We start from the raw sequence: 11,753 nt of genomic DNA, 5'->3' as shown, positions 1-11,753 counted from the left end.
ACACGCTGTTTATTATTGTTATTGTGGGTACGCCAGCTAACTGACAGAACAGCCAATTTCCATCGTCCTGATTGGCTGTCACTAGAAAAGGGGCGGGTACATGACAGTAATCCTAAACGCTGATTGGATGACGCTGTTTCCGTATAGTTTTGCAGTAAAGTACAGCAGCAGAAACAGGCTAGAGTATCTGTCGGCACATTGGTTGCACAAGAAAACCTCCTTCCAGTATTATTATTACATTTCTTCCAGAGATTGTACACGATCCCTCAAAAATAAAAGGTAAGTTTAATCACTTACTTCCTCACGCAGGGAGAAAATGAAGCCAAAATACGCCATTTGTTATCATATTGAGATGAAGATAGACTGAACCACAGATTTAAGGAGCTGAACTTGGCTTTGATAATCGATAATGTTAAACGAAGAACAACTCCTAGAGAAGCACTAAAGACTTGGTTATACGTCGATAGCTTCCCCTTTATGTTCGCCATACCAAGCAGCACTTGTTTTAATAAATACTAAACTTTTTTGTAATGGTTTAGGGAATCAGTCTCCGCCCACCACTTTAAGTCTGAAACGTTAGTTATTAACTGCCAACCTGTCTGAAATGTTGTAATTGTAGTTCATATGTGACACTAGGTGAATTACATGTCGGCCGAATTCACCAATGCGACATACTTATTTAGGTAAAATGTTTTGTTTCTTTCTATGACGCTGGTATTTATGGCAATAGAGACGAAAACCTTAAAAAGTCACATTTCTGGATGGAATTTGGTTTTACGAAAGCTAGCAAGGCAAGATTGGTCCTGGGAGGATTTCTGCTGTAGGATATTTTTAGACTAACGCTGGAGAGGCAGAGTGACACCAGTGGGGGAAATGAAACTTATGGACTTATGTGCATAACATATTGTTGGGTTTGAATAATGAACAAATGCAGATTTCAGAGGCAAGAATGAGTAAAATCCATATCTTTATTTTTCAGGATGGTTGTGTGTATTCATTGTTTGTCTTTTTATTTTAGATTTTTTCAGACACAAGTCTGAAGTCTCAGATGTTGGACTTTTCTGTTCATGCTGAATGCATTTTCAATATTTTTTAACTCCTTGTTTAAACCTGAATAGACCCTTTTCACAGCAGCCAGGTGTTATCAAGGATACTAATTACATTTAATTTAGAGTAGCAGAGCCTTTCCATTGAGCCATCATGAACCATAGCAGCACCCTGACCTGAATGGAACAGAGCCTTAATTATGGGTAACACCTATGTTTACCCTACTATGTCATGTCAAAAGAAAAATGTGTATTAATCCTCCAAATTACAGACCTCGTGGTTTTAGTTTCTAATGTTTCCCTGAGCAGAAATTAGTGAAGGAGGAGGGACACATTGCATAATAATTATTGAGTCAGCACTTCTGATTTCTGTTTTCTTGATCTGTTAACAAGCCACTGAGTTGGTGTAGTGAGTGAAGATTGCAGCTCCCTGACATTTGACCTCTCACCACACTGAGAAAAAGTGATTATACACTAATGAAACCATAAATATGATTAATATATTTAATTCCTGCCAATAGATCCTCCTAAATATTACACAGTCAACCTTTAAAGGGTAGCAACTGTAGTACTGCAGATCATAAATTGAATAAGAAATTGCATTAAATGAACAGTATACATTTTTTAGATCAATATTGCTATTTAAAAGTCCATTTTTGTGATGCACTGAATTTGAAATGAAATATCCATAAAATACGTCACTCAGTGAGGGGTCGTCGGTTTACTCAATGATAGAAAAGGGAAAAAGGTGAATTGGGAATCACTGGGCTACAAGTTGTGACCCTGAACCTTCATGAAGCTGCTCTTGTTCACCAGAAGATGGCGCAGTGGTGCCAGCTCCAGATGCTGGACTGCAAGTACCTGGAGCAGGTGGACCAGCTGTATGACGACTCGTTCCCCATGGACATCCGCCAATACCTGAGCAAGTGGATCGAGAGCATCGACTGGTAAGGCTGCCACACTGCGAGGAAACCTGAGTTAATATCTGTTTGTGATCTTTTTCTTTATTTAAATAAAGTTTTCCTTTTCAAAAGGACAGATCGTTTTCTTAAATTTTTAATAGGGCTGCAACTTTAATTAGAAAATGTAGTTTAAAAGTTGCCACTGACTAAAATAACAAGAAAAAGAACATTTGTGTATTGTCCTGTAACTAATGATTAGTTTTCATTATTAATTAATCTGCCTAATACGTTTTTGATTAATTGATAGTCAGTGAAATGTCAGAAAATGGCAAATAAAATGCTCATTAAAATGGTTTTAAATGTCTTTGTAGGATCCATTTAGGTTATTTATTTTTCTAATGTATGTAAATACAAAATACAACATTGTGACCAGTTCATGGTAGGAAGTACTTAGTCTCTACCTGTTCTCCGTCTCCGCCTCCTCAGGGACACGGTTGCCATGCAGGACTCTCTGGCCACAGTTCGGTTCCACGACCTCCTGGCACAGCTCGACGACCAACACAGCCGCTTCGCCCTGGAGAACAACTTCCTGCTGCAGCACAACATCCGCAAGATCAAGAGGAACCTGCAGGTCAGACTTCTTTCTTTGTGTAATGAGTTTTAATTTTGATGATAAACTCTAAATGTAGAGTGATTGTCTCTTCAGGATCGGTTCCAGGAAGATCCAGTCCACATGGCCATGATCATCTCCAGAAACCTGAAGGAGGAGCAGAAGATCCTGGCCACCGCAAAAAGTGCAGAGGTAAAACCTTTTCACAGAACTTTTCTTTCTAAGATAACGAAGAAAAATTGATTTAAAAATAATTTTATAATATTTAAGTGACACATTTTGTATCTGAGAAAACATTATTTAATAATTTATTATTATTCTGTAATTGTATAGACGTTAATATATATTAGCCCGGAGGTTTGCTCAGCTTGTTTCTCTGAGATCCGGACGTACGATAAAATCCTTCATCTGGCAACTATAGAGTTAAAAACAACCACTATATACTATACTTACTATAAACTGAACACAAAGTAAAATTTAGTGTTACCTTTCCGTCTGCAGCAGGAGGGTGAAGGGACGGTGTCGGCCATGGTGGTGGAGAAACAGAAGCTGGACAACAAAGTGAAGGAGATGAAAGACAGAGTCCAGGTAACTTATCTTTTTTACTATCAATACAGACACCATATAGATAATGCGTAAATACTGAATATCTTCACATGATGAACCTGAGGATCAGATTACAGTTACAGCTTCAGGTTGCAACCTGACATCACGCTGCTCAGAAAAACTATTACATTTCTCCTCAAATCTTCTTCGTCAGGTGGCGGATCAGAACATTAAGAACCTAGAAGATCTGCAGGACGAGTACGACTTCAAAGGCAACACGCTGAAGAACAGAGGTGGGAAAACTGTTGCAGTCTTCTGAACTCTGTTGAAGGTCTTATCAGGTCTACAAGAAGTTAATTAAACTGACTGCTGCTGATTATACGTCTATTCTGCGCCATGAAAGCATCAAGAGATGCATTATTCAACACAACTGCTCCCACAATGAAAGCAATATGAGGGGGAAATTAATTATATACCATAAGAAATAACTTATGGGAGGCTGGACATCTTGAAAAATCAGCTTGTTTTGCTTGGCTAGAATTCTTAAAACTAACATAAAAGCCACTGAAAGACTGTAATGGGCCTTAAGAGTAGAAGAAAAAGCAGATTATATATTAAATGAAGGTACCTGAAGTTGTGCAAGTGGTCTCCCATTATTGTTACTGGTTAAATGGAGCTCAATATTAGCTGTAACATCTTTATTAAGAGAAAGTTTGATATATTTTCTTAAAATCAGATTACTTTTATAAGGCAAAACATGCTTGACAAGATTATTTTTCTTTTTAGACAAAAACTAAGACTAATTTATAACTAATTTCTGTTTTACTTTCTTGAGATTCCTTTTTTGCAGTGCAGTCTGGCCACCCTACATATCATGTATCTAGTCACAGAGAAGCCTATGTGCCTAAACTGACTTTTTTTTTACACAAAAAAAGGAATAACTGAATGTATTGCATTTGCAGAATTTATAAGAAGGGACAAATAATTAAGAATTTGTCGTAGACAGCATTTCACAAAGCTTAATAAAGATTCCCAGAACTCAACAACTCTCAAAACTCCAGTATTTTTTAAGAGAGTCTGGCGTTGATTTGCCACCACCTTAACTGGTCCAGATACTGTTTTTATAACGGTGTAAATGACGTGTCAGTGTTCTCTTCCACAGTAAGACTTGATGTAGAAAAAGCTAGTTTGTGACGCTAAACTCTGATTTAAGGTTTTATTTATGTTTCTGTAGAGAATGAAATGAACGGCATGACACCAAAGGAGCTGGAGAAAGAGAAGATGACGGTTGGGAGGATGGGCTTTGAACTCAGAGCCAAACGACAGGTGAGCAGACAGAGACGAAATAAAAACAGATGAGATATATTTTAAGGGAGAGATTTGATTTGTCTCCTCCCATCCTCCTCTTCTTTCCCCTTATCAACCTTTTCCTCTACTTCCTCTTCCTCTCTCCTCCTCACAGCAGTAGCTAGAGACCGAGAGCATACAGAGGATAGATGGCTATCAGAGCTATATTTACGATTTCTTACCATATTTTTGTTCTAGTGCAAAAACTGTAAGATTTTGAGACTAAAATGACATCAAAACTCAGTCTGGCACTGCTGAATAAGGGGAGAATAAGGTATCTAGTTATAGTTTGAGAATTGCTGTTGTGGTCGACCTGTTTATGAATGCTTTCTCTGCTGTTTCAGGACGTGGTGACCCAGCTGACCGACCTCCTCAACGTCACTCAGGCGTTGCTGTCTGACCTGATCTCCGAGGAGCTGCCCGAGTGGAAGCAGCGGCAGCAGATCGCCTGTATCGGCGGTCCGCCCAACGCCTGCGTGGACCAGCTACAGAACTGGTGAGTCTTCCGGCCTCGCACAAGCTTAGAAGACAAACAACAGCAACAGAAAAAAATAAACAAATACTCTCCTCCTCCTCTTCTTCCTCCTCTTCCTCCTGCAGGTTCACAGCAGTAGCAGAGAGTCTCCAGCAGGTCCGTCAGCACCTGAAGAAGCTGCAGGAGTTGGAGCAGAAGTTCACCTACGACAGCGACCCCATCACACAGAAAAAAGCTTTCTTGGAGGCCCGAGCCCTGGACCTCCTCAAGAACCTCCTCTCCAAGTAGGGAACCTTATTATTGGTCATCAATTAGAATTTGATTCACTTTAACTTACAAATCTTTTTTTCTGTGGGTAACTAAGCAATAATGGACATTGTGTGTGTGTGTGTGTGTGTGTGTGTGTGTGTGTGTGTGTGTGTGTGTGTGTGTGTGTAGCTCCCTGGTTGTGGAGAGGCAGCCCTGTATGCCCACCCACCCTCAGAGACCCCTGGTGCTGAAAACAGGCGTCCAGTTCACTGTGAAACTACGGTAAGAGACAAAAAAAAACACAATACTGATGTCAAAACTGAACTAGTGGTGGTTATAAGTTATACGTTCTTTGAGTACTCTTCTAATCTTATAATAATTACACTTGTGGTTTTCCTGTGTTTCTGTGAAAAATCTGTCACCCAAATAAAATGTCAGGAGCGAAAAATATAAACGCAGCAAACGTGTCACAAAGGTACAAAAACAATTCTTTGTCAACTTCCTGTTTCAGTTGATTTTTTGTTTCTGTTCAGGTTCCTGGTGAAGCTGCAGGAGTTTAACTACCAGCTCAAAGTCAAGGCTGTGTTTGATAAGTAAGCTGTTCATTTACCTTCCGAGAACTGCTGATACCTGCCTGTGTATGAACATGTTTTTAATCTCTCAACTTCTGCTTTTCCTCAGAGATGTTACAGAGAAGAAAGGGTACGTCTCAAAAACCATTTACACACATTCTTAGATAAATATTCAACAATGTCTCCTTAAATAACACTTTTTATGCTAAAAAGCGTAATACTGATACTCTCAGTAAGTAAACAGAAAAAAAGCATTATTCATTCAATATCAAATATTTGAATGTCAATAAATGTTCGACTTCTTATTCGTGTCTATTGTCAGGTTTCGGAAGTTCAACATTTTGGGAACAAACACCAAAGTTATGAACATGGAGGAGTCAAACGGCAGCCTTGCAGCGGAGTTCAGACATTTGGTAAGACGGGTGTTTAATTTATAATATTTTAAATGTACAATATGTAATTTCTGCCACTAAGGGGTCTCTCAAATCACAACAACAATAAAAGACAAAGTTTGATGACGTGGTGTGTTTCTCTAATTTGTTCTTGTTCTCCACGTAGCAACTGAAAGAGCAGAAGGTCGCCGGCAACCGAACGAATGAGGTAAGAGTCTCAGTGATGATATTATGAATGCGAGTGAAATTCTCATATCTCCATGCATACAGCCTATTAATGATCAGATTTCTTGTTGCTGTGGTTGATAAATACATTACAGTGATGTTAATTGTAAGTTTAATTGACACTTTAACTGTAAAACATTTACATTTTCTGTAAAATAAAATAAATTCTACTAGTTACTTGTATATGTAATGTACTAAATTTGCCCGATACTGCAACTTATATGTAAGCGGTCTGGTCTAACTCCTGGAACATGTCCTGGAAAGGTGTGTAAAGAATGGGAACCCTCTTTGTGTGTCCGTGTTTGTTCAGGGTCCTCTGATCGTCACCGAGGAGCTTCACTCGCTCAGCTTCGAGTCTGAGCTGCAGCTCAACCAGTCGGGACTCAACATCAAACTGGAGGTGAGACCAGATGACACAACCTTTACACAAAAGTTATGTGCTCTGTGTTGTAGGTAGAGCTGCGTGATAAGTTGATTCATTAAAATTTAAGTTTTAAAACGTCCAAATTTTGGCCTAGTTGTAGGAGAGGATCCCCTCATATAGTCTACAGGGTAAAATGAAAGACTAGCGTGTTATTTAATCTGGATTTTATGAGTTTGTTTATAATTATTTCCTGTTGTTGTTTATATGTTGTTGTAGGCAATATCTCTGCCTGTTGTGGTCATATCTAACGTCTGTCAGCTGCCGAGTGGCTGGGCCTCCATCCTCTGGTACAACATGCTGACCACCGAGCCGAAGGTGAACACGCACACACACACACATCAAGGTCATTATAGTTGGTTCACAAAAACTAAAAGTAGGAGTGACAAAACATTAAAGTTAACTGAATAAAAAAGAAAAAATTAGGGAATGTCTTTGGTTCATTGTTTATTGAGATTGGGATTTTTTACATGATGGATTTGGCCTCGTGCAAGAACCACTCTGGTGTTAATAAAGTGTCCTCTTCTTCTCTCTCCTCATCCTCAGAATCTGAAGTTCTTCCTCTCCCCTCCGTCTGCGAAGTGGTCTCAGCTGTCCGAGGTTCTCAGCTGGCAGTTCTCCTCCGTCACCAAGCGAGGCCTGAACCAGGAGCAGCTCAACATGCTGGCTGACAAACTGCTCGGTGGGAACCGCAACACAAACACCAACCGAGAGCAAAATAATGAACTTTTTAAAGATTATCACCTCTGATTCCTGCAGATCTTTCACACTATTATTCCAAGTATGACAATATTCAGACAATCACAATAAATAGTGCTTTTCTTTTGTGCATGCATCTCTACTCTAAACTGTTGGCTACTCGGTTTGTTTACAACGCACAGAGCTGACCGATAAAGAGGCAAACTGCAGTGAGAACTCCAAATGAGATGCTTATTCTAATGCGCTGTATAGATGTCCAAATCATGTCTTAATCAGAAAATGCTGAAACCTGAATGTTTCTCTGTAGGAGCCAAAGCCCAGAGGAACCCGGAGGGACAAATTCCATGGACTAAGTTTTGCAAGGTTAACCACAATCGGCCTATGATATACAGTAGATATGTTTAATTAAAAATACAGTAACCTCTGAGGCCCTTCAAAGCATTATTTTGTTATTTACATGATTGCTTTATTTGTAGTATCTGTAAAGTGTATCTTTGCTAAACCCCTTTTCTTTTTTCCCGCAGCAGGGTGCTAATGAGAAAGCTTTTCCCTTCTGGTTGTGGATCGAAGGAATCCTCGATGTGATTAAAAGACACCTGCTTTCCCTCTGGAACGACGGGTGAGCTCATTTTTAGATTAAACATTTCTGAGAGGTCTGAGAGTGGATTTGTGAGTGTTTTTTCTGCCTCTGTGTGCAGCTCCATCATGGGCTTCATCAGTAAGGAGAGGGAGAAAGCTCTGCTGAGTGACAAGTGTCCCGGTACCTTCCTGCTCAGGTTCAGTGAGAGCAGCAGAGAGGGAGCTATCACCTTCACCTGGATCGAACACGACGTGCACGGTGAGCAAAGGGATTAAGTGTAGGAAGTGCTTCCTTTGATGCTGTTGATCATAGCTCTTACATCGCTTAGAGACTTGGGAAGGGCACAGCTCTTAGCTTATTGTTTCTTTGAATTCTAATAATTGGTGTCTGTATCACATAAGTTACTGCACGTTGGTTTGGTTTCATTATCGGACGTTTCTAAAATCTCTGTTTTTGAACCCAGACAAACCGGTCTTCCACTCTGTGGAGCCGTACACAAAGAAGGAACTGTCCGCCGTCTCTTTGCCCGACATCATCCGCACCTACAAGGTCATGGCCGCCGAGAACATCCCCGAGAACCCGCTTCGTTTCCTCTACCCCAACATCCCCAAAGACAAGGCCTTCGGGAAGTACTACCCCAAACCCACAGAGAGTAAGTACTCCAGTAAAGGACCTTTACTCGGTTAGTAAGTGGAGCAATATTGTTACAGCTGCTTCTTCTCCGGGGAAATATCATACTTTCTTTTTTACTTCACTACTTATTTGAATTTGCAGATTGAGATTTTACACTCAAAATAAATGGTCAGTTTATAAAATATGATGCCTTGTTCTGTGCACAAAATCTTATTATCGAGTATTTTTTCCTCTGTAATTAATTTCAAAGGTCCAGTGTGTAACATTTTGGAGGCTCTATGTTTTTATTAAATATTAAGACTTATTTTCAGGTATATTAAACACCTGAAAATAAGTCTTAATATTTTATTTTGACAATTAATTTAATATAAAAGCAAAAATATCCCAACTTCTTATTTTAAGAGGGTTTTTGACTCAATCATATATATTATATACATTATAAAGCAACTACAGTTTTAATGCACAATGTGTACTTAAAGTACATTTTGCTGACAATAATTACATTATACTTCCTCCACCAGCACCACTGCACACTTTACGCTTTCTATTTAATAGAAATAGCAAAATACACATTCTGATACAAAACTTCATTCAGATTTTTAAAGTTTTATCTGTGTGTATCTGACTTCCAGCTACAGAGCCCATGGACGTAGAGAACCCAGAGAGGACCGGCTACATGAAGACGGAGCTCATATCTGTCTCAGAAGTGTAAGCATCCGTCACAAAAACATGTTAATGATAATTAATGTAATATATTATGTGTTAATGTGGATGTTCTTCTGTCCTGTTGGTCCAGACATCCGTCCAGACTGCAGGACAACATGATGCCGATGTCTCCTGACGACTACAAGGCTTTGTCGCAGTACGTGAGCCCCAGAGATATCGATGCTGTGGTGAGTAGCACTTTGTACGGCGAGTTAACAGACTGCTGCTGTGTGTCTTTAAATACTGCTCTCCAGAGTCCTGCGCAGGTCCAGAACCGACTCAACGCTTAACGTTAGATCCAGGATGCACAAACAGCCGAGGGAAACGAATAATAAGCCTGTCGTTGTGTCTCTGTGTCTTTCTTCTTGCTCTGATTTCAGGCCAACAATCTGATTTCTGGATTTGAAGAGTTTGACGTTCAGGTAGAACGCAGCTTTAACTTGTTGCTCTACACTGAATAGTCCTTGTTAGAGTGTGTTTGTGTTGTTGGTGCTACAGCAGGTAGCAATGTCCACTTTCAAAGCATGAATTGAGTTGATCCTCGTAAGTCCTGCCTGTTTTGGAACATCGGTCAACTTTCTCCTTTCGAAGATGTTTGTTCGGCCCCAGCCTGCTTTTGGGTGAAAGCAGTCCCTCTAATTCTAACTCTAATAATAAAATAAGAATACCGTATTGCTTTTTAAATGTGAACAACATTTAAGGAGGAAGTTGTTCCACAAAGGGACGGGGCTTAATAAGGGCCAATTGTACTGTTCACGTTTGCTTGCATGAATGAAAAATGTAAATCTTTTGAGAACAACAAAGTAATTGTTCATAGATTTGAATGAATTGTTTTGAAAGAAATAAGTCTATTTTTTTAACTTTGTGCCTGGATTGATGCATCTGCATGTTATTTACATGTGAAGGATCAGTTTGTCTCTTTTAGATACTAAATGATGTAGATGATCTTCTTTAACACCTTCCTAACAAGAAACTGGCTGCATGTAAACTACAGTTTCTTGCACAAGTTCTTGTAGTTTGTGTTTCTGTAGCTGTTACACAAATGTATTGATAAGAATAATTTAATAACATGTTATCCCTTTCTTTTCTTTCCAGATGAGTTCAGAGTTTTCGGACCAAAACTGACGACGACCAAGTTTCTTTATCTCATCCATTTCTTCACACTTTACTTTCCGTCAGAGCTTTTGGTTGATCATTTATGACGCTCTTAGTGTTGCTGTGGATCTTAAAACTCTTTTATTATTTTAACATCATCATTATTATTATTGTTGTGGGGTCAGGGAACCTTTTAAGTTTGGATACAGATCAGTATAGTAACCAATCAGCAGAACATTGGAGAGACTAAAGCCCCATTTGGAAGAGATTAACATCACAGGGTTGGTGGGGAATCAAATATTTACTGGATAATAACTGTAATAAATGTGAACATACAGAGCACATATTATTATTATTATTATTATTATTATTATTATTACCCATCAAAGGATCACAATCATAGGATAAAGATGCTGCAGAACTTGCCTGTGAATCAGCAGGTTTTTAAGTTTTCTTTAGTATAAAAATAATCTAGTGATAGTTGTGTGAACATTGATCGGTACGCAGCAAATGGGACCTGCCAATAGCTAGTTCGGCACACTTTTAATGCTAAAATCTGAACATATTTGACACATTTCAAGATCTTTAATGTGGTTTTGCTCTCCTGATGGCTTTATGTTTTGAGTCTGTCGTCATATAAATAGGTCTGTATGTTGGTGTTGGCATGTTTCCACATCATCAGCAGAATCATTTTCCCACATTTGAAAAAAACAAGCAGCTGTATTATTATATACATATTCAATCCACACAAAGTAGGTGATGTTAAAATCTCCCAACCTCACCAGGTGAAATAAATACCGTCCAAATGGGGCTTAAATCAAGTTAAGACGTAATCTGTCGCTTTATTTCTGTACATATGTTTCTTTTTCTTATGAAATGTGAACTGCTCCTTAAACTGTAAAACAGTGAAATTTAAGAATGTGATTCTGAAAAGCCGCTTTCTTTGTATCAGAAATACTATGAACACTTGTTTTGTGGAAAAAATTGTGTGACACATCATGTATGTGTTAAGTTTTCCTGTAGCAACCTGAGCTTTTTATTTAAGAAACTGTATCATGAGCTTTTGTTTTCTAAAGTGTTGTAACAGTGGAACGAGCAATTAAACTACTTAATGACTTAATGAGTTTTATTTTTGAAGAAATCAAATCAAATGTCCTGTTATTGAAGATTATCTGTATACAAAGCACATTTTATTTTTTACATAGATATACATAAAATAACTAGCTAAAGCTCAGACAAACGTTACATTACATTGT

General features: G+C 38.7%; 1 protein-coding gene across 5 annotated transcripts; it reads left to right on the top strand.

The window, feature by feature from the left end:
• Positions 1–126: 126 nt before the first annotated feature.
• Positions 127–11,617, top strand: stat1a (signal transducer and activator of transcription 1a). Of its 5 annotated transcripts, none has more exons than XM_051427773.1 (25): positions 127–279; positions 1,866–1,993; positions 2,435–2,579; positions 2,655–2,750; positions 3,060–3,146; positions 3,319–3,397; positions 4,339–4,430; positions 4,796–4,947; positions 5,052–5,210; positions 5,365–5,457; positions 5,709–5,768; positions 5,857–5,877; positions 6,070–6,160; positions 6,306–6,347; positions 6,675–6,764; positions 7,005–7,103; positions 7,332–7,467; positions 7,792–7,847; positions 8,009–8,103; positions 8,183–8,322; positions 8,528–8,716; positions 9,330–9,405; positions 9,494–9,590; positions 9,783–9,824; positions 10,498–11,617. In XM_051427773.1, exons 2-25 carry the CDS (start codon positions 1,866–1,868, stop codon positions 10,525–10,527), a joined length of 2,295 nt encoding a protein of 764 aa, XP_051283733.1. In that variant the 5' UTR covers positions 127–279; the 3' UTR covers positions 10,528–11,617. The 5 variants fall into 5 exon arrangements, with proteins under 5 accessions (XP_051283733.1, XP_051283732.1, XP_051283734.1 ...); XM_051427772.1 differs by having other exon boundaries at positions 129–279; positions 1,863–1,993; XM_051427774.1 differs by having other exon boundaries at positions 130–279; positions 1,863–1,993; positions 8,012–8,103.
• The last annotated feature ends 136 nt before the right edge of the window (positions 11,618–11,753 follow it).

Source organism: Dicentrarchus labrax, unplaced genomic scaffold (genome assembly GCF_905237075.1).
Source record: "Dicentrarchus labrax unplaced genomic scaffold, dlabrax2021, whole genome shotgun sequence".
Lineage (NCBI taxonomy): Eukaryota > Metazoa > Chordata > Actinopteri > Moronidae > Dicentrarchus > Dicentrarchus labrax.
Note: the sequence above shows the minus strand (reverse complement) of the source record. Positions and strands in the feature narration are given on the sequence as shown.

What these genes read in the sequence shown, in the direction of transcription:
- stat1a (XM_051427773.1), top strand. Translation starts at nt 1,866, where the DNA reads ATGGCGCAGTGGTGCCAGCTCCAGATGCTGGACTGCAAGTACCTGGAG. An exon ending in CCACCGCAAAAAGTGCAGAG is followed by an intron (nt 2,751 to 3,059) that starts GTAAAACCTTTT and finishes TTCCGTCTGCAG; the next exon opens with CAGGAGGGTGAAGGGACGGT. An exon ending in CCAGAGATATCGATGCTGTG is followed by an intron (nt 9,591 to 9,782) that starts GTGAGTAGCACT and finishes CTCTGATTTCAG; the next exon opens with GCCAACAATCTGATTTCTGG.